The 21,268-nt window shown below is 50.3% G+C and overlaps 1 protein-coding gene across 1 annotated transcript; it reads right to left on the reverse strand.

The window, feature by feature from the left end:
• Positions 1–278: 278 nt before the first annotated feature.
• Positions 279–21,249, reverse strand: bzw2 (basic leucine zipper and W2 domains 2). Its single transcript, XM_018754459.2, has 13 exons — positions 21,097–21,249; positions 13,468–13,541; positions 8,778–8,848; positions 7,832–8,008; positions 6,484–6,587; positions 5,668–5,733; positions 5,273–5,408; positions 4,749–4,858; positions 2,711–2,881; positions 2,156–2,302; positions 1,771–1,909; positions 1,556–1,678; positions 279–628 (listed from the first exon to the last, which is right to left on the reverse strand). Exons 1-13 carry the CDS (start codon positions 21,226–21,228, stop codon positions 600–602), a joined length of 1,479 nt encoding a protein of 492 aa, XP_018609975.1. The 5' UTR covers positions 21,229–21,249; the 3' UTR covers positions 279–599.
• Positions 21,250–21,268: the final 19 nt, after the last annotated feature.

Here is a 21,268-nt window from a genome sequence, read left to right on the forward strand (position 1 = left end):
GTCGAGACGGTCGCCGAGGATCTGAAGCTTTCGAACTTCAGACTCGCTCGAATGAACAGGTTTCCTTCGGCTGGGGGTGTCGCAGGTTCGCACGGCGCCCGTCAGAGATCACGATGACGCAGTATTGCTGTTCTGTCTCCCGTCGGCGTCCCTGCAGCATCGCTCCACATTTCCTTCGGGAACTCACATTAACTGACGCCAAACACAAGAAAGATTTCGAAACACGAGCACTTGGTAAATAAAAAACACTTTATTCATAAAAACAACAAAAAAAAAAAGCATTTCCAAGTAACATACAGGTCAGTATGAATAATAAACGCGGAAAACTAAGGAGTGATTCTAAGGCCTTTTCGCTGTACCTGAATAGCAGGAAGGACTCGCTGTTAAAACTCGTCATTTTTTAAGATATTGTCTAAACGGCTGCTGAACTTTCACCCTGTGCACTTCTAAACCCACGAACACGCGTGACACACAGGTGATGCGAGACGCTCTGCTCCCCTGCGGTTCATGGACAGTCCGCAGCTCTAGGCTGGACGCTACACACACGCTACTGAGCCGCCGATGGGAAGACCGCATGGAGCGGACACTCGGATCCATCGCTAGTCCTCATCCCCCTCCGATTCAGACTCTGAAGAAGCAATGAAATGTCATGTACTGTAAATACGGGGCACTTCTGGTTTAGAGGAGACAGACAACTCATTTTTAATTCTGGCAAATTCTGAACTGCCGCAAAGAAAAAAAGGTGGAAGAACAGTTTACACCTTAATACTGCAGCACCAGCTACTGGCTGCCTCCGTTTTCAGAGCAAATGGAGTATAATCCTCAACAACAACTGTATACAAGGCAGATGAATATTAACCTAAGAAGGTATCAAATCACATATTTCAGACCCCTTTTTCTCCCGAGCTACTGACTGCTTTGTAACTTAAACTGTACCCACCGGTTACTGTTTCATGTGCATATTGTTATTCACATGTCACTCCTACAGGACGCCACTTGAACACGTGTGCGGTAAAAGTAAAGGCGTCAGACAAACAACATACACTTTAATATTTGTATATTATGCAAATACTGCATTATTATTTATATAATATACCAACAACGGGTGGCACGGTGACACAGTGCCTGGGTGGTGCGAGAGGATGTGGCTTCGATCCCTGCTCAGTCTGTGTGGAGTTTGCGTGTTCTTGGGGTGCTCTGGTTTCCTCCCACACTCCAAAGACATGCTGTTCAGGTTCCCCCCCATAGTGTGTGAGTGACAGAGAGAGTGTGTTCCACTGATGTATGGATGAGTGACACATTGTAAGTAGTGTATCTAGCAGTGTAAGTCACCACGGTGAAGAAGGTGTTTGGGCTCATAACACTACATAGTATCCATTGTAAGTCGCTTTGGAGAAAAGCGTCTGCTAAATAAATAAATGTAAATTTATTTTTGGTATTATAATACATCTGTATAAATAGCTCCAGTCAGAAACAGATCTGAAAGAAGAGTCATTCTCTGATCGTCGCAGAGACCTCTGTGCAGAGTTGACCGTGGTTGTGGTAGGATTTTTACCTTCTTCTGCGTTCTGGAGCCACTCCACAAACTTCTTCATCTGCTCCAGGAAGACGCTTTTCCCCTTGGCTGCCGGAGCATCCTTGTACCACTTCAGAATGGCCTCCTCGCTCAGCACGTCGGCTGGGGAGGCAGAGGAAGATGGAGGCCTGTCACAGCTACATCCTCCCCCGAGGAAGGGAACCGCGCTCGCGCTCGGCTTCTGGAGGACCCACCTTTGTAGAAGAGCACGACGATCTTGGAGAAGGACTTCATGAAGTGGATGTTGTCGTAGCAGTACTCCTGGATCTTCTGCAGAAGCACCAGCTCAGACTGGCCCTGGGTGCTGAACACGGCCAGCAGCGGGGCGTAGAGCTGGGAAGGGGAAGGGTGCACAGTTCAGAGCACTGTCCGCTGTGATCAGCGTGGGCCAGTAGGGGGCGCTAGTGGGTGGAATCATCTGAACACTCGTTCAAATCAGGCTGCATCTTTCCTTTCCGAACAGATTTCCACAAGACACCAGTAAACCGGTTTAGTTTTGAGATTTTATGCAGAAACCAGGAGCCGATCACACGCGGCCGCCTGCCGGTCACCTGGTGGAGCTGGATGGTGGGACACTACCTTCAGGTGCTTGAGGGCCTGCTCTGTGACCAGCTCCTCCTTCTTGTTCCACTCCACCGCGTTCATCAGACACGTCCACAGCAAGCCGATGACAGCCTGCTCCGGCAGGTCGTTCCTCTTCATCTCCTCCTTCACGTACACCACTATCTGCAGGGAGATGCGGTCACTGGCTTCGGCTCCAGAGGTGAAGAGCCAGCAAAGACACCATCCATGTGCTGGCTCTTCGCCTCTGGAGCCTGCTTCCACCTTTCTTTGTCACACACCACCATGTGGGGAGAGACTCTGCACCTGGATTCCAAACCATTACACTGTTTACCTGGAGAAGTAAGAGGTATTTCAACATAAGCAGGTAAGTAGAACAAGTGGGACTGATAGACAACCTGGTTTACCAAAGGTCTGGAGATATGGTCTACATCTCATCACCCTTGCCCTCACACTCCAGTGCCTGCCGCCAGGTATAGGTCCACATACCCAGGTCCACATGTGCAGATGTGAACATGTGAGTTGCCGGCAGAGCAAGTCCGCAAGCGTACCGGTGCACCAGTGCGTAGGTACCTCTCTGATGGGACGCTCCTGAGACAGGCGCTCCTGCAGCTCCTTCTGCAGCTCCTTCCGGGTGCCCAAGGACTGCTGCAAGCGCAGGAAGTCGGAGAGCTCCTTCAGGCCCGCCTCGTTGAAGTACTTGGAGAAGTGCTCCACGTTCTGCTTGTTGGCTGGGAACAGCTCCTGGGAAGAACGATGATGAACGAAGGAAATTAACCTCCAGGTGTGTCAAAATATCGCCTCATGTTTGTTTGGTCCACCAGAGGGCAGTATCAGGTCTATTATAATAAACAATGAGTCTAAACAATATATAATATACTGTATAATAATATTGTGGGGGGCGCGGTGGCACAGTGGGTTGGACCGGGTCCTGCTCGCCGGTGGGCCTGGGGTTCGAGTCCCGCTTGGGGTGCCTGGCGACGGACTGGCGTCCCGTCCTGGGTGTGTCCCCTCCCCTTCCGGCCTTTCGCCATGTGTTGCCGGGTTAGGCTCCGGCTCCCCACGACCCCGTATGGGAGAAGCGGTTTCAGATGGTGTGTGTGTGTATATAATATTGTCTATAATAAACAATCATTCTTTATCAACTGGATGTGCTCTTTATCGGCGCACTAATAATTATAAAGACCTGTCTGTGTCCTTTTCTGATCACTGAGCGTAATTACCTGGTGTCGTTCATCATGGGCCTTTACCTGCGAACACTGACTGAGGGAACACATTTCGAACATCAGTGCATCGTCAGCATCTTCTCTCTTCGCTGGAGTTTCCTCCCACTGCCTAATAGTGTGTATCGGGTGAATCTGCGACTCCAAATCACCCTTAGTGTCTGAGTGAGTGAGTAAGTGAGTAAGTGAGTGAGTGAGTGAGTGAGTGAGTGAGTGTGTGTGTGTGTGTGTGTGTGTGTGTGTGTGTCATTGCCCTCCCGGCATCCCATCCAGGATGCACCCTGCCTCATACCCCACACTTCCCGGATAGGCTCCGGACCACCACGACCCTGCAGTGCACAGGTGGTTCTAGAGGATGAACGGAAGGATATTTTCCACATAGATATTTTCCATCACTAAATTAATCTTTGCCTCTACTTATAAGTCCCAGTCTCTCAAAATCAGGATTGCGGTTTGTGGTCGATGGATGATACGCACCAATTTAAATAAATAAAATACACTCAGGACTGAGAAGAACGAAAATGTTGTGGCTGCGTGTCTTTCGTAGAACATTTATTTTGTAATAATGAAATATTAATTATGCGAAACGCCTTTAACACACGCTCAGAGAAAGAATGCAAACAACACCCGGCACGTGGAGCCTCCGTTCGGCGCAGAGCACTTGGCTGCAGGCCTGAGCTCCCCGGCGGCTTCGCTCATTATTTAGACGACACTCGGCGCTCATACAGATCCTAATTAACGGGTTCCCGCCGCAATCCCGCAGAACCCGAGCACCGAGGCATCGCCGCTTGTTGTTCCACATTTCGTCTCTTGAAAACATCAGCGCAGATCGCATTGAGACAGACTGTCTGGAACCCACGCCAGTGACCATTTATGGGTTCGGGCCAGTGCTGGCTTCGAGGAGAAGGAGCTGGATCCTGAAGGTGTTATAAGAGAAATGCATGTTTGGGACTGTTGTGCAGCTATAGGACGGCTCTCTCGGGGCTATCTGACCGGTAGGGTAAAGTCACAGCAGCCAGGAACCCATCAAGAAGAAAAAGCTTCCATTACAAGCATTTTTTGCCCTCTTGCTGCCTTTCCACTGCACTGAGCTCCTCCATGTGCCACTGCTCACCAGGGGGCCAGATGTGCACAGCTGTGAAAGTCAGGGAACCTCCCGTGACACGTCTCTGTGGAAACGCCCCGAGAAGCTCTGCTCCTCGTGTTCCCATGACATGAAAATGTTCTCTAGGCGTCTGCAGACCTAATGAAGCTCCCTGCGCCCGCTGGGACCGTGTAATACCGGCACCATGGAGACTTTGTGCTGAGACAACACAGCCGCAGCGGAGACGGCAGAGCTTCCCTGAGCGGCGCACGTGACTCGGGCGAGACGAGAGCCAAGCCAGTACCAGGAGCTTCTTATCCAGGTTGGACTTCCTCAGCGCGGAGGTGACCGCGTTGCCGTCTTTCTCGGCGATCCATGCCTTGAACATCTTGACGGAGAAGGACGCTGAGATGCCTGCACATCGGGAACAGTGTCGGAAACATTACAGCGCAACCTTTCATCCTAGATCTGTTACGGCACAGTCACCGCAGGTCTTCGTGGAGCTCTTGCGGGATCAGACGGCATCATGCAGACATGAGTGATCAGAGTGCACGTGGAAGTATTACAATCCTGCACTGCAGTGATGCAAAACACCAAGTACCTACTGAATATTGTTAAATATGCGGGTATGTGATGCAGATATTTCAGTACCGTATAAGGCATGGAAAGTATAATGCCGCATGTAAAATAGTCGCTAGTTCCACATTCACAAAATAAAAGGAAGAAGCTGCAGCCAAAAGAAGGAAATGGGATTTAAGTGGAAATCTGATGCCGCTAAACGCAGAAACGTTGCCGGCTGTCATCACACATGGCATGGTGCCAACCGACCTTCCTTCACTAGGTTGTCGCTGAAGAGGCTGGTGATGATGGACGGCGGCAGCGTGCCGTTGGCCAGGAGGATCCCCGTCAGCATGGCCAGCTTGGTCTGCTCACCCTCGCTGAAGGCCTTCAGGAAGAGCAGGAGCTGTATGTGCAGAGGCCCAAAGAGACGGGAGGTGACCAAAGACGGCGGAGGGGTGACGCTGACCTCGGCTGCATCCCGCACCCTTGTAGGGACTGGAGGGTCAACACTGCTGGCTTTGTAACTAGAAGAAGGTGCACCTCTTGGTTGTGGACCATTCATTTTCCACACATTGGGCACGTGGGCAACGTGCATATATGGAATTTTGACCCCACCAGAAGAATGATGTCATTGAACAGAGGTTTAATGAGGGTGCATTTACCTTTTTGACCTCCTCTTCAAAAGCCTTCTCTAGATATTTGTATCTCCTGATGAGCTTGTTGAAAACCTGCAAGCGCACATAAGAAAGTGAAAAGTGAGGAATACACAGCAATCCCGACGCGTGCCAGACGGAAATCAGTGCCGCTACCAGCCATCTGTTCCGCACTTTTAAACGCTATGCGTGACTGAGTGGTATTGTCTTCTTGGAAGGTGAGAAGAGAAAAAACAGCACGTGAGAGACTGCACTCAACAGGTCCAAATTGCTCTGGAGTTGACGGAGTGAAACCCGAATGCTGGAAAACTGCCAAATATGGGTAAAGTGCAGTGCCTTATTGCTAGACTACATCCATGAGCTCTGGGGGTGCAGTCGTGTTTAGCGCGAGGGATGGATGCTCAAAAACGCGGCCGACCGAAGAGCCTGTTGTCTAGCCGTGCCGGGAGGGCGAGCTGGACGGGAGGTAATCTTAGGGTTATATGAAATTATGGGGCGTTGATGACATATTGGATATCCAGGGTATCTAAGGGGTTGGCAGCAGATCTTAAAACCTTTCAGGACCACATTCCGTCCCATTTTGGCTGCCCCTCGCCTCAATCCCACCTCTGCTAGCCCTGCAGATGCGAAACGCACGCTAACCGTTCTGCAGGCATAAATATATGACCGCTTGAATGAATGAATGAAAATAAAGGGGGCAACATGCAGCCTGTCAATGAAGGAATCGGATTCACGGCCAAAAAGTGACATCATACCATATCTGAGAAAGCAGCGGTGAACATTTGGCTGACGTTCCTTTTTCCCCGTTACGGAAAGCGGGCTCACCTGGGCATAGGTGCGGATTGCGGCGTGTTCCTCCGGAGCGCGGAACACGCATTGCGTCGTGACCTTGCTCTTGTCCGCGTCATCAATGCGGGTGCCTCCCGGAGCTGGGAAAGGAGAGGTAAGCTGCGCCATCAGGGGCTCCCTGGCCTTCCAACAAAGCCTGTTTACCACTGCGTGCACACAAGTTACTGCCAAATTTTTAAGAAGTCATTAAATAAACACACAGGTAATAGATGGCCCGGCCAGGTCCACAGTTAATATTCATCAGAACCCAAAACCGTGTCATAGCAAGTCATTCCCATGGACACAGTAAACAAACGGAAAGATACAGCAGGAGCTTCAGGACACCATCGGTGCTGAAATATAAGTCCTCCATTCAAGAGCGGTTCATCCCCACCCCCTACAGCTCCAGTAATCTACTGCGGGTTCTTCCAAACCCAGAAGCAGGCTAGATCTTAGGGCACCCCCCCGGGCCACGGTAACCCTTTTAGCAGCTAATTGGCTTCCGAGCAACATCTCCATCCTGGAGGAGGGCACAGCTGTGGGCAAAAAGGAGCTACTTCCTGACCGATTACACGAGGCGGGAGGGTGCGCGTCGGCTTGGTCCGATTACCGGGACATCATCTCCTCTCTGGACTTGGGTCACGCACATTACTCTGAACAGAAATGCGACCGACGACACCCGCATGTGTTTCGAAAGACAAACGTGATACCAAGGAAGCAGGAGAGCAGGAAAACACACCACAGGGGCTTTTCCCGTTATGTTTGGATAAGAACAACTTTGAATTTTGCAAGGGTACAAAATCTTCTAATAAACAAGCCCGATGTTCAAATTCAGTAGAACACTTCTCTGTACTTCGGGGGACAAAAACAAAGAGGTAAAAGGACGCCACCTTTGAGTTTCTGGTCATCAAAACTAATAACGTCTGTGAGAAAAACTTGAAAATGGAATATTTCCTCCGTTAAGCCTCGTTTAAAGCATCGACAAGAACTGGAGAGTGCAGTTAGTGGCAGGACCACATGGTGCCCCCAACACAGAAGGGAGCAGATCCCTTTGATTAATACCGTAATTCCCCGTAATCTGCCAAATCCCGCGGCGATCACGTTGCCCTTGTTTCTGTCAACAACATCCTGAGCTCAGACGGTTCTAAATACCGCTGGTGCCCCAGGCCCCAGTTGCAACGCTGCGGTACTCACCTTGAGGAAGTACATTGAGTGCTTCCGAAAATTCCAGCAGAATATTTTAAACAGTCGCGAAATGAAACAGTATGGCGTCATTCAATTTTACACGAACCCATTAGGCTTTACCCGTGCCCCAAGATCTCTGGCAGGCCACCGGGAAACTCACCAAGCATGCTCCCAGCGATGAGGATGTCAAAGAGCACATCGGCATAGCGGCGGTAGTCCAGTCTCGACCCGGTGGCATCCAGGAACTTTGCTACAGCATCCAGGTCCCCTCCTGCTTCGTTGAGGCCCTGAACGATTGTATCTCGGAACACCGTGGGCTCAAACTTCTCTTTTTCATCTGGAGGAGAGGGGAGGAATGCGCTGTGAACAGGAGACCTTCTCCAAGAACATGTGGCCTGGGGTCCCATCAGTTCCACAGGAGCATTGCATGAAATTGCCCCAGGTTTGGAGCAGACGCATGAAGTGAATGACGCTAAATGGGGACAACATCCATGTGTACGATATATATCATAGGCTGATCTGTGAAGGGTGGTGGAATTTTTTTACTGGTCTACCTTAAATATGAACCACACTGCTTGGCTCGGTAAAACAATCCCTACCTATCATCTACTAGCAACCTCTCAGGGTCTGCATGCCGTTCTTCTCCAGACCAGATTAGAGAGCTTCAGAGGGAGTAAGGTGGGCAACAGCTGAGGTCTTCCGGGTATTTGGCAATCCAGCCTCATCCAAAGTGTTCAAACTCACTGCGTGAACGCCTTCCGATAACTTGCAGCGTGACGTAAGGCGTGCGAGAAGACGCGTGGCGTGGTCCGTTATTCACAGTTTCACGCCCAGCAGGCGATTACTACGTCGCTGTCCCGCTGCCGTGTTCCACGGAATATAACGGCATCACCGCCGCGGCCAGAGAGAGCCCCGCCAGAAGATAGTCTATTCGTGGAAGGGAACTTCTGGAATGGCACACGTGTTGGGGGCTGGAGTCCTCCCGCACAGCTTCCGAGCGCCACCGCACAGAGGTGCGGTGAAAGACTCCTTCCCGGCCCTCCAGCACAACGGCCCCAGACGTCGAAGCGGCCCTCGACCTCAACGGGACGGGTCTGGACACTCACCCCTTTTCCTGGTCTTGAACCGTTGCCCCGTTAGCACTGGTTTCTGTTGCTTGCCGGTATTCATAAAAGTCCTGGGGAGGAGAAAAAGGCGCAAAGCAGACGACGTGACGAGGCGGATCCAGCGGGCAGAAACACACAGCGCTGTTTAAAGCGATGCCGACGCAGTCCAACGAAATCGAACAGGAACTCGACGTTTACAGTAACCGCTATTTTTCACTCCCGCTGAAGGGCGTTTCGGTTTTCCGTGACCTTTGCATACAGACACAGACACCTCTGTAGGACTTTGACAGCGCGACACCTACGCGGTAAAGCGGAGTAACAGCACTCCTTGATAACTCCTATGTGTCTTAAAAGCGCTCTTTCGTTTCACTTGCATCAAAATTGAGACGAAACGCAAAAGCTGATGTAAATCAATAAAGAAATATCCAGCTCCCGTTCCGAAAGCGTTCCAACAACAAGCACTTCATTTATCTGTGATTTTGCCGACAAACCCTCGATGACACCGGTTTGCCCTTAAAAGTACTTGCCCCAAACCACAGTTGCCCTTGTCTAATTACTGCTGGCAAGTGTCACTTGGTTTTTTCACCAGAGTGCCGGGTCAAACATAAACAACCCATGAACTCATGTCGACCGGCTGCTGTGCACCGCAGCGAGTGGTTAATGGCTCTCGCATGGCTCTCCTGCCCGTCCGTCCGCCTGCCTCGTGCCCTGGGCTATATATAGAGGGCTCATCCGCGTTCCTGATCCACTCGGGTCTGGGACGCGTCTCGTGTTACCGCAAGGGCACGGTCGTTCCGTCACGCCGGATCTAACCGGCTCCCCAGCAGCTGGCTGGGACTGTTGATCTGTGCACCCCCTGGTCATAACGAACAGACCCGCTACCTTCAGAGGTGCTTGTGCTGAGCCGGGTGCGCAGAACCGCTCCGGTCCAGACCCTAACCCTTATATAAAGCACCCGTTCGGCCAACGGCTACTGCGGCCGACACCGAAGGGAACCGGTTGAAGACACCATTTCAAAAGCGCTCGTGTCGAGAAGACCACCGTTCACTCAGCGTACAGAACAATACTCACTAAATCACACAAATCAAAGCAACATAGCAGAAATCATAGCAGGATATGAATAAAGGTCATAAATATGTTTGAATGAGAACATACATTTATACGCAAACTGCATTAATGACTCCATCGAAAAACAGTTGCACGGGAGCCTTGTTACGGCACTGTTGCCACGATGTCACGGTGCTCCAGGAACACAAAGACCGTGCGGTGAGTACCCCCCCCCCCCACACACCCCATCCTCACCCCCGTGTTCAGCAGCTCCAGCAGCACCCACAGCTTTTCTGCCTTGTTAACACTTTACCATGGACTGTGACAGGAACCCAAGGCCCTTGTCTGTTAACAAGCTTGTACTGTTCGTGCCGGGAGATGCGCTGCGGGGAAGTCTGGATTACAAAGAAAACCCACGGTAACCCTGAGGAACATCTTAGACTGCTCGGGAAACTTCAGTTGCACTGCCCCGCGTGGGTATGGATCGGGCGGCATGAAAACACACCGCGGAGCTGCATTCTTCTCACACCACTAAGTGGCAATAGACCGCCTTTTGGTTCAAGGCATGCGCTCGCAGCACAAGGTTCTCCGTTTGAGTCCCATGCCGGGTGCTGGTGTCAAGCATCGCTTTGTGTGTAGGGAGACAGTGGAGCGGGGTAAGCAGTCTGCACATTTACACTAATTTGTTTAGCTGACTTTCTTTCAGAAGCAGTTCATAGTGATTTACCCTATTCTGTTGTACAGCTGGGTAATTTCTACTTCAGCAATTTAAGTACCCCGCCCAAGGGTACCACAAGAGGAGGGGGGTTTGAACCTGGGACCTCCAAGTCCACAGGCAGCAGCTCTGAACACTGCACCACCTCCTGGCTGGACTTTCCCATATGATGTACAGTACAGTCAGTTCACTGCTGACATGCAGAACTTTCAGTACCCTGTTCATTGTAAGGTAAACAGCAGGGTGAGGGCTGGTGAATCAGTCCCACAAACACACACACACACACACTCTGGCTGAAGACACTTGTTCCAAGCGGGGGGGGAGCACAGCAAGCCAGAGCCTAACCCGGCAACACAGGGCGCAAGTCCGGAGGGGTAGGGAACACACCCAGGACGGTACGCCAATCCATTGCAAGGCACCCCAAGCGGGACTCGAATCGCAGGCCCGCCAGAGAGCAGGATCCGGCCAAACCCGCTGCGCCACCGCACCCCTCTAACAGGCCCAGCGAAACGGAATGAAGCACAATCTGCCCTGGGGGGTTCAGGTTTGGCGGGGGAGGAGGCAGGCACCATACACACACTCCCTTGTCACACCTCAGCTTTGCACGGCTCCCCCGGAGCAGCGAACGCTCTGTGGGGGATGTGCGAAAGTGGAGGGGTGTGTTAGAGATCGGCAATTTTCACTTTGCAAATGAGCCACAGACGTGATTCGCCCTGGGAGGTGGGCCGTCGTACGGGGGATGGGGGGGTCGTGTTGCGCCACTGGGCGTAGCGTCGCTGCGGGTCTGGGCGTTGCACCTCCCTCTCCTCCCCAGACAAGTGTCGGCTGGGTGGACACATCACAACTCAGGCTCTTTTGGACTTTTTGGCTTTTTTCACTTCACGCTGGGTGCTTATCTGGGACGGCAAACAAGCCAAATAAAGACACATAATCCGACGCACCTAAATTAAGTATTATCAATTAGCGTTTGAGCACAACAACAGCGTTACATTTTAAATTCCCTTCTAGATGTTCATTACTGAAATTTTTGCTGAAATGAAGCAAATTTCTAGTGCGCTCGGTTTTGACCAAGTCCATTAATTCATATGTTCTCCGCTAGAAAGAGACCAAACGCGGTTTCTCGGAAGGAATTCCTCCGGGTCTCAAGTTCAGTTAGAAGTTTAATCAACTATAAGTGAATGTGACGCTAAAACTGGGGCTGAGACTCGTTGAAATTTTACCACATTTTATCATTTTTTTCACTTTACTGTAACTCATCACTCTGTACCTTCAGACAGACACCTCTCAGAGTTCCTTTTACCGCTGCGCATTTTACTGCGTCTAAGCTGTCGGAGTGAACACGCCGACATACTTTATATAGCCATCAGAGTGGCTCTGGTCTTCACAAACAAGCGTCTGACAACCCAGAACTTTCCAGAAGCCTCTCAGATGTTCCGAGAAGGCCGGAAGAACCTGCTGCCAAAAGCTGTCATAAACAGTCGCGCTTCCATTCTAGGTGTGTTATACACCAGGTCTCTCGGCGAGATAGGGACGCGGGCCGGAGTTTACGCAGCCTGGCGTTCGCGCACATCGCGCGCACGTCCTCGTTACAAGACAATTCCCATTCGCGGCACGGCTCCAAATAAGAGCCCCTGCGAAATCCCTGGAATCCATGCGGTCGGGACCGAAAGGCAGACCCAGAGAGAAAGGACGAGAAGGTGTGCATATATCTTCCCGGACACGGCGTCCGAGCAAAGCGGGGCGCCCGGAGACGGGTGCCACGTGCCACTGCCTTTTAAGCGCTTACCGCTCTCCGGGGCCGCGGGCAAAATATAGTGTGGCGCGCAGTCATGTAGCGCTAATGCCCGGCTAATTATAGCGTTCCCCAGTCCAGCACTCGCGTCTCCTTGGGGCACAATAGCAATACCGGTGAAAGGTCCAGTCCCCACACCATACACTTGGACATTTTAGTGGACTAATTCACATTAAGCGTCTTGCTCGAGTCGAGGCAGAAGCGATTGCGGTGGGATCTGACCTAACAACCTACAGGTTTAAAAGTCTATGTTCATAGCTGCAGTCTGCTTGTGGCCCTCTGGGTCGAGCTTATTAGTTCACCTACTGCTTGTGACGGTCAGAGGTTTCAGAGGTTTTCCCTTCGAGCTGGGTGCAAGAGGCAGTCACGGCTTGTCGCGGTGCTTCTGATACCGCGAAGGGCTCAGCATCAGTCCGCCGCTCCACGTCTTGGTATCGAAGGCACGAGGGCGGTCAGAGCTTGGACACGCTTACTGCTGGCCGGTGATTACCCCGAGTAGGAGCTGCCATACAACACCACCGGCTATTCCGGAATCCCAATGTCACCCAGAAAATCTCCGCAATCTCAGAAGCCAAGAGCACCACCAGAACCCGCAGATCCTCAACCTTCTTTAAGGTCCATCTCAGGTTCTGACAACTTGGCTCAACAGCAGCACATGCAGAACATCTCTCAAACTCCCATCAGTGCAGAAGCTCATTTGCTCCACTCCCAAACATCAATTTACATAGAAAAGAAAAAAAAAAAGTTAAAAAACTTGTTTCGTACTGAAGTGCCTCGTTTTATATTGAAGTTAAATTTCCAGTGCTGGAGATCCTCAAGCGGCACTTCAATAGAAAGCAAGTTTGAATGACGGTAACATCAATCTCCTCCTTTTCTGGGAAAACGCATGAAAAAACCTAACATCTCCCTAATTTCTCTTTCTCTGCCCTTCTCCTACACAAGGAAATGACTTTTCCTGGTTTTCCTGCGCCGGAAACCATCAACGATCCGCGTGACCCCGCAGAATATATTTCGGCAAAGGTTATTAGTTACGCATCCGCAAACGTGCCCTCCCGTCCGACGATGTGAAATTGTCACCGGGGTGCGTCCAGCGTCTCTGTCCAGGTGTGGCACCTGACAAAGGGGCCCGGCCTTACCTTGCAGTGGAAGACCCAGGACCGAGTTGTGGAGAAGAACACAGACCATGTAGTGAGAGGCTGGAGCTCCGGTCCTATAATAAACACAGGGTGTTAATCCACAGGGCTCAAACACAGGGGTTACTCACTTTTACTGCACTGCGTTTACTCCGGCTCCGCCCTCAGATGGTTCCCGAAACACGATCGGCACGAAAAATGCCGGCGATCTCCTAGAGACCGAATAACAGGAGTACCAGCGATGAAAGTGATGCTTATTTACTCTGCCATGTACTACAGCATGTCTCCCTCTTTCTGCTTCCACATGGTCTGATCCACACAAAGGCTGGTGCACGTCTCAGAGACGTGTGATGTTAGGGCTTCCGTGTGAGACACGCATGCATCTGCGAATGAATCGCACGCAAGGGAAGTTTATCCGTCTCTGGCCACGTTGGAATTATTTAACCGCACGGTCAACCGCACGGCGCGGTTTCCCTGGAGAAGGGAGATCGGGTCTGGAGCCCATTGCACCTTTTCATATTCCAGGTGTGTGTGTGAGCACACGTGTGGTACAGTGTTCCTGTGCTGGACCCTTGCTGTGATTTTCCACCAGGTGTTCAGTTCAGTCCAACCTCCACTACCAGTCCGTTGAAGGTTGTAATGAATGACCCTGAACCCCTGGATTTTGAAGCGAAGGAAAATAATGAACTACTTTTTTCTTTGTTGTTGAAAAGTATCACTTGTCCTCATATTTTTTTCAATAGATGTCATTTATGGAAGGCAAGATTTTATCATCTTATGAAATTGCGCGTTATAGTAAAATTATGCAGAAATGTGGGTATAAAAATATGTTATAACAAATTCTGTATGGAGGGGGGTGTGGTGGTGCAGTGGGTTGGACCAGGTCCTGCTCTCCGGTGGGTCTGGGGTTCAAGTCCCCGTTGGGGTGCTTTAGGACAGACTGGCATCCCACCCTGGGTGTGTCCCCTCCCCCTCTAGCCTTATGCCCTGTGTTGCCAGGTTAGGCTCCGGTAAGCTGTGACCCCCATATGGGACAAGCGGGTGTGTGTGATTCTGCATGGTCTCAGTAACAGGAACTTGAAACAAATCTGGCTCATTTCATTTTTAAATTAATTAACACACACACACTTTCTGAACCGCTTGTCCCATACGGGGTTGCAGGGAACCGGAGCCTAACCCAGCAACACAGGGCGTAAGGCCGGAGGGGGAAGGGACACACCTAGGACGGGACGCCAGTCTGTCGCAAGGCACCCCAAGTGGGACTCGAACCCCAGACCCACCGGAGAGCAGGACCCGGTCCAACCCACTGCCCCACTGCGCCCCCCCTAAAATTAATTAATAGAATGATTAAAAATTTCTTTCTAATCTGCAATCTCTCAAAGAGCCGAATAAAAATAGGAAGAAAGAAGAGGTGTAACATTATTAATCTGTGTACATAAGCAATGCACGGTTTGTGCATCATGTTAATACTGTTAGAGTGCTGTCCCTAAATTATTTTAACAGTTATTTAAAATTTTATACACCTATTTGTGCAAAGAGTAACTTAAATGCTTAAAGGAATTTTTTGGGTAAAAACTGCAGTAGGTAGTTAGTAACTTTGATTGGTTTTAAATTTTTATTCTTCTTCAAGACATCACTCATTAACCATATTACAACTTATTACCCATGAACCACTTAATTACAATATATACCAGTATAGTTATCTTTTTGTCCGTAAAACTTCGGATTTATTGGGGCCCTCAGGGTGTTTAAATCAACAGCACAAAGAATAAACATGGGTTTGTTTATAAGCACGTTGTATTGTTCTATTTCGTATATTCTTATAATAGGAGAATTCCAACTTCTATTGGCATCATGATAATGAGCAACATTGTTCATAAGGATTAAGGATTATTAATAATAAGTCATAAATAAGTCATAAGGATCAGTAACGAACAACCAACCGACATCAATAACCACGTGTCCCAAGCGGGGTCGCCGTGAGCTGGAGCCTATCCCGGAGACACAGGGTGCAAGGCTGAAGGGGGAGGGGATACACCCTGGACGGCACGCCAGTCCATTGCAAGACACCGCAAGCAGGACTCAAGCCCCAGACCCACCACACGGTGGACACTGGCCAAACCCGCTGTGCCACCCCCCCCATAATGAATAATGGGCTCCAATGCAGAGTATTGATGAGAACATGATACGAGAAAAAAACATCCTGTGTGTGTGTGTGTTATGTATCCTGCCACATAACCATGAAGCACCTCATCTTTAGTAAATAAGGTAATACTTTCTGACCGTATTCAGCGGAGGGAACAAGAGAAGGTGTCCACGGAAGAGCGTGTTCTGCTATGAGAGGAATACACACACACACACACACACACATTTTCAGAACCGCTTGTCCCAGACGGGGTCACGCGGAACCGGAGCCTACCCGGCAACACAGGGCGTAAGGCCGGAGGGGGAGGGGACACACCCAGGACGGGACGCCAGTCCGTCGCAAGGCACCCCAAGCAGGACTCGAACCCCAGACCCACTGGAGAGCAGGACCTGGTCCAACCCACTGCGCCACTGCGCCCCCCCGAGAGGAATATAATTATACATTATTATAGGAACATCACAGGCCAGTGGGTGGTGCAGCGCTTGCGTGTCCCCTTCTACTTAAGGACCCGGGTTCGGCCCCTAGGTCTAGTACCCTTCCTCACCATGAACGAATTTTAAAAATAACCCAGGGTAAGTAAGTGTTGTACATACAGCGGAAGTATAAATAAGTATTTAAATGGATACATGAGTATTTTGGTGTATGAACCTAGCTGTATAATTTGATTTGGGGGGGGGGGGGGTGAATAAATAATCACAATTCCAGCGAACGGAGCCCTGCTGAGGGAACGTGCGGTCCAGCGTCGCGTTGCCGGACATGTCCGTCTCCTCCGAGGCGCTCGCCGGAATGGTGCTGAGCCCCCGGATTCCACACGAGGTCTCTCTAAATATAACTGTCAGGGAGAGACTGCGGGGCTCTGGTGCGGGAAAAGGTGCAAAATTTTCCAGCGTGTTTCGGACACATTTACATTTCTAACCGTGACCAATTCCAAACGAGCGAATATAAAACAGACGCGCGTGCCTTGTGATTCGGTCGTTTGGGGACAGAGGGTGGCGTAGCGGTTAGAGCTGTCATGTTGCACACGTTCACATCCCGCCCCTGCTCTAGTAGCCTCGAGCAAGGTGCTCACCCTGAATTAATACGGTAAAAATGACCGCGCTGTATTAACGGAAAGTCTTTACAAATACAACGCCGAGTCATTTTGGAGAAAAGTATCAGTTCAATGAATTAATAACAACTTGGTGTGAATTTGGGGTATTTTAGGGATTTTCAGATTTACAAATTTCATTCCTGTGGAGTTTACGGGAGGGGGGGGGTCCTTCTGTGGTTATATGATTTAATTTACCGTACTAATATGTCCAAATGTGTTATTGGAAACAGCTGTAACACTGGATAAAAGCTCTAACTTAAAAAAAAAAGCATATAAAAAAATTTTGAGCCACTTTATGTGTACCTGCACATAGAGGCGCTCCGTACTGGAGGAATTTATATTCTTATTGAGCCTTCCAATCGCTCAACTTGTGCTGACGTGACTGATGGGAAAACAACCCCCCCGAAACTTGACTGACGAGCCCTGGCAGCGCACATCATCTTCGAAATTACAGCTATGAGACGCCCCCTCGGAAGCACAGCACATTCGGGCATATGGCTCATTTCTACAACTTGTCCCCAGTGAATTAATCGTGTGTATCGAATAGTCCACGAGGAAGTAATATTTGCAACACTATACTTATACTTTTATGTTTAAATTAATGGAATTTTCATGTAACCTTGGTTTTTTTTAATCATACATTTTTGCAGGGGGGTGCGGTGGATTGGGCCAGGTCCTGCTCTCCGCTGGGTCCGGGGTTCGAATCCCACTTGGGGTGCCTTGCAATGGACTGGCGTCTCGTCCTGGGTGCGTCCCCTCCCCCTCCAGCCTTACGCCCTGTGTTGCCGGGTTAGGTGCCGGTTCCTCACGACCCCGTATGGGATAAGCGGTTTCCGACGGTGTGCGCGTGTGGGTGGCACAGTGAGCAGCGCTGCTGTTCCCGCTAGGTCTGTCTGGAGTTTGCATATTCTCGGGGTGCTCTGGTTTCCTCCCACACTCCAAAGACATGCTATTCAGGTTCCCCCATAGTGTGTGAGTGACAGAGTGTGTGTGTGTGTGTGTGTGTGTGTGTTCCACTGACGTGTGGATAGGTGACCCAGTGTAAGTAGTGCATCTAGCAGTGTAAGTCACCACGGTGAATAAGGTGTGAGCCGATAACACTACATAGAGTTCACTGGAAGTCGCTTCAGAGAGAAGCGTCTGCTAAGTGAATAAATGTGTACATTTTTGCGAATGCGATGCCCATGAATTCTATGGCTGTACCACTTACACTGTCAAAATCTATTAATGAGACAAACAGTGCTTTTGCTGGACCTACGGGATGAAGAGAAGAGACAAGATACAACATTTTCCTTATTTCTCTGGGCTAAAATACAATCTCAGTCTCACGCCTCTTTTGAAAACCACGAGCAGCCGGACCTGTCCGGGGCACGAGGGCCACACTTCTGTCGCTCCCTCTCCCGTGCGTCTCACGTGGGCGAAGAGAACGTGAGGTATGCAGGGTCGCGGCTCCGGTCGGGGCCAGACGAAGCCGCGCGGGAGCGGCTCGTGCAAAAGCAGGTCCTCCGACAGGGATAAAGCTGCACGTTCTAATTTTAGGCCCGGTTAATTCCAGGCCTCGTGTCGGCCATGTGGACAGCGTCTCCGCCCGAGTCCGTCCTACACTCGGGAGCACGCGGGTGTCGGTTCCGAGCAGGACACGTGTCATTTTCACCGTGGTGATGTGCGGTAGGTCCCTCTTCTTCCGACTACCACGCGTTCCCGAGAACGGGTCGGGTAAAGAACCTGTAGCCTGTGGGCTCCGTGCCCATGGAGTGCTGTCGGTACACAGCATTCCTACTGTGCTGCGGTACTGCGCCGATGGATTAGTGCTGCAGTACGGTAAAGTTAATAGCCTCACTGTCAGCTCCTCTGTTAAAAATTCTTTGTATTGAATGCATCATTATAACACACAGAAGAGAAAAAAATTTGGTAATGGAGAGAAAAACGGTGACCGCACTAAGGATTTTTTGTTAAGTCTGTGAATCTGTCATATGTTTTTTATTTATGGCTTTTGGAGGGCCACAGGATGAAGAAATGGCCCAGCAAAAGAGGCCCCACATGAAATCAATTATGTTATTTGTTGCGCCACCTTGTGGTTGAGAGGGGTAAGAGCAGCGGGCGGCTGCGTGTTCCCTCCGAGGCATGAGTTTGGGGAACCTCGGTGACATTGTGTCTCACTCAGGAGATCAGGATCCCTTCTGTGTTTTGGTCACCTTGTCCAATGATTTCATTTCATCCAGTGGACATTAATATATTTATCTTTAAATCCATTTCATTATTACATTTATTTATTTAGCAGACACTTTTCTCCAAAGCAACTTCCAATGAACTCTATGTAGTGTTACCAGCCCACACACCTTATTCACCAAGGTGACTTACACTGCTAGATACACTACTTACACTGATGTATGGATGAGCGACCCAGTGTAACACTCTCTCTGTCACTGACACACTATGGGTGGGTGAATCGGAACAGGATGTCTTTGGACTGTGGGAGGAAACCAGAGCACCCCAAGAATATGCAAACTCCAGACAGAGTGGGGAATCGATCCTGTGTCCTCTCGCACCACCCAGGTGCTGTGAGGCAGCAACGCTACTCGCTGTAGCGCCGTGCCGCCCATTACATTTAACTATGAATGTATTACAGTGATGTTTTACATGTATTAATTTCTCCAAAGCAACACACAGTGTTAAGTCACTTACAGTTATTTACTCATTTATGAAGCTGGGTCATTTTTACTGCAGCACTTTAGAGTAAGTACCTTGCTCAAGGGCACTATGGCAGGGGGCAACATTCAAACCCGCAACCTTTGGATCCCACGCCAGCAGCTCCATCCACCACGCTACAAGCTGGGTTCCCGCATTCTATGTTTTAAGCCAAAGAGCCTCACGAAGAAGCCGCGCCGTTCCAGCGCACTCCATCCGTATGATTTTTGATGCATTCTTGGGCCAAAATTGGAACGATAAATGATACATGCAAATACACCTACAGCGCAACCCTCCCGCATAAAAACAGGGCTCCGTTCATTCGCTTTAAATGTAATTAAAATGTATACCATGGTATTTCTGCGGTACAGGTTTTAAGACGCGAGGCAGTAAAGCTGAACCCCCCCAGCACCTCTTCATCCGACACTAGATGGCCACCTTTCTCTTTCCTCGCTCATATTTCTAAGCACAATTCCTCTGCCGTCACCATCATCGGAACAAACTGCACTTTGAAACGTCTTGATACGGAACTTATTTTTGAACCTTCGTTGCTTTCATGAGCCGCTCAGATATTTCACACGTGGAGATGAGACTGGAACCCAGGAAGACGCAACGCGGCGTGAAGAAAGTCCCTTATGAAAGGTGCTTCTCGGAGGGTTCTTCTCATGAACTTCGGCGCCACGTCTCACTTTCCCGCGACGGGCCTCCGCCTGCAGCGGAAACGGCCACGTTTCCTGAACTCGGGCCTTCTTCACGTCGCGCGCTCGGTCGTCGGGTTGGCGCGTCCTCGTGAAAAGGACTCCACGCGCAATGGACACGAGCGCGGCGCTCTTCCCGTTCCTGGAAGCCGCTGGCTCTCTCCGTCCAGAAGATCTGCGCCGCATCTTGCTCGCTAAAACATTATTTTAACAGCAATGACGGGGTGCCGTAAAACTGACAAAAATATTTACAGGCGACATAGTTTCCAACACCTTTCCGGTCAGCGGCGTCAAGAGAGAAGTTACAGATAGGAGTTCGCAAAACATGACTATAAATTTTAAAAATGTGACCATCACTTTTTCTCCTCTCTCGTGGGGAATCAGTCCTCGCCGCTCTTAGTGCGCGACGTCAATAAAGCGGCAGGCAGGGCGGCCCAGGCTCTCGTACCCGCGTCCACGGACTCTTACACCTGCCGTACTTACTAGAAGGTGCTTCGCTTGGGATTCGAACTGGAAACTTTAGTGCAAAGCTGAAGAGGGGAATAAACTGTGCGACAGATTGAACCAACATTAACATTATTAACAATATAAATTAATTATTTCCACTTCGCCAGCACCTTTGCTTTGTCCAAGGTGACCCGCAACAGTAGTCAACTTTACACCGGTTTACTCTACGCAGTATTAGCGACACTCAAGGGTGAAACAGGAGAGGGATTTGAACCAAGGACCTTCAGGCTATAAGGCAAGAGGATTAACCACTGCGCCACCTGCTGTCCCGAAAGTGAACTCTTGCATGGGAACCCTGCTTCCAGTGCTGGATTTACCCTGGTTTAGGATCAGAGGAGCCGTTGCTGTGTCACACCGAAGAACAGGAGCAGTGCGGGAAACACAGTAAATAAACACAGTAAATCATGGGAAACTTAGCAGCACATGATTTTCGGCGTTTTCTCCTCTTCCCTTGTAACGCCTCTCATGCAGTTCGTTCTTTCGCTCTCTACAAACCAACGCACTTGACTTGGAGCTCCGGAATTATGCGGCGCGGAGGTGTCAGGTGTTTCGGGAGCAACGCGGAGCGCGCGGTGGGGGGGCGTGGTCCGAGGGGCGCGCGCGCGCACTCGCTCGCTCTCTCGCGCGCGTGCCATTCATAAAGGTTTGCGGCAGAGGCGCTCATCCACAACGCGT

This window comes from Scleropages formosus, chromosome 23, assembly GCF_900964775.1.
Source record: "Scleropages formosus chromosome 23, fSclFor1.1, whole genome shotgun sequence".
NCBI classification, from domain to species: domain Eukaryota; kingdom Metazoa; phylum Chordata; class Actinopteri; order Osteoglossiformes; family Osteoglossidae; genus Scleropages; species Scleropages formosus.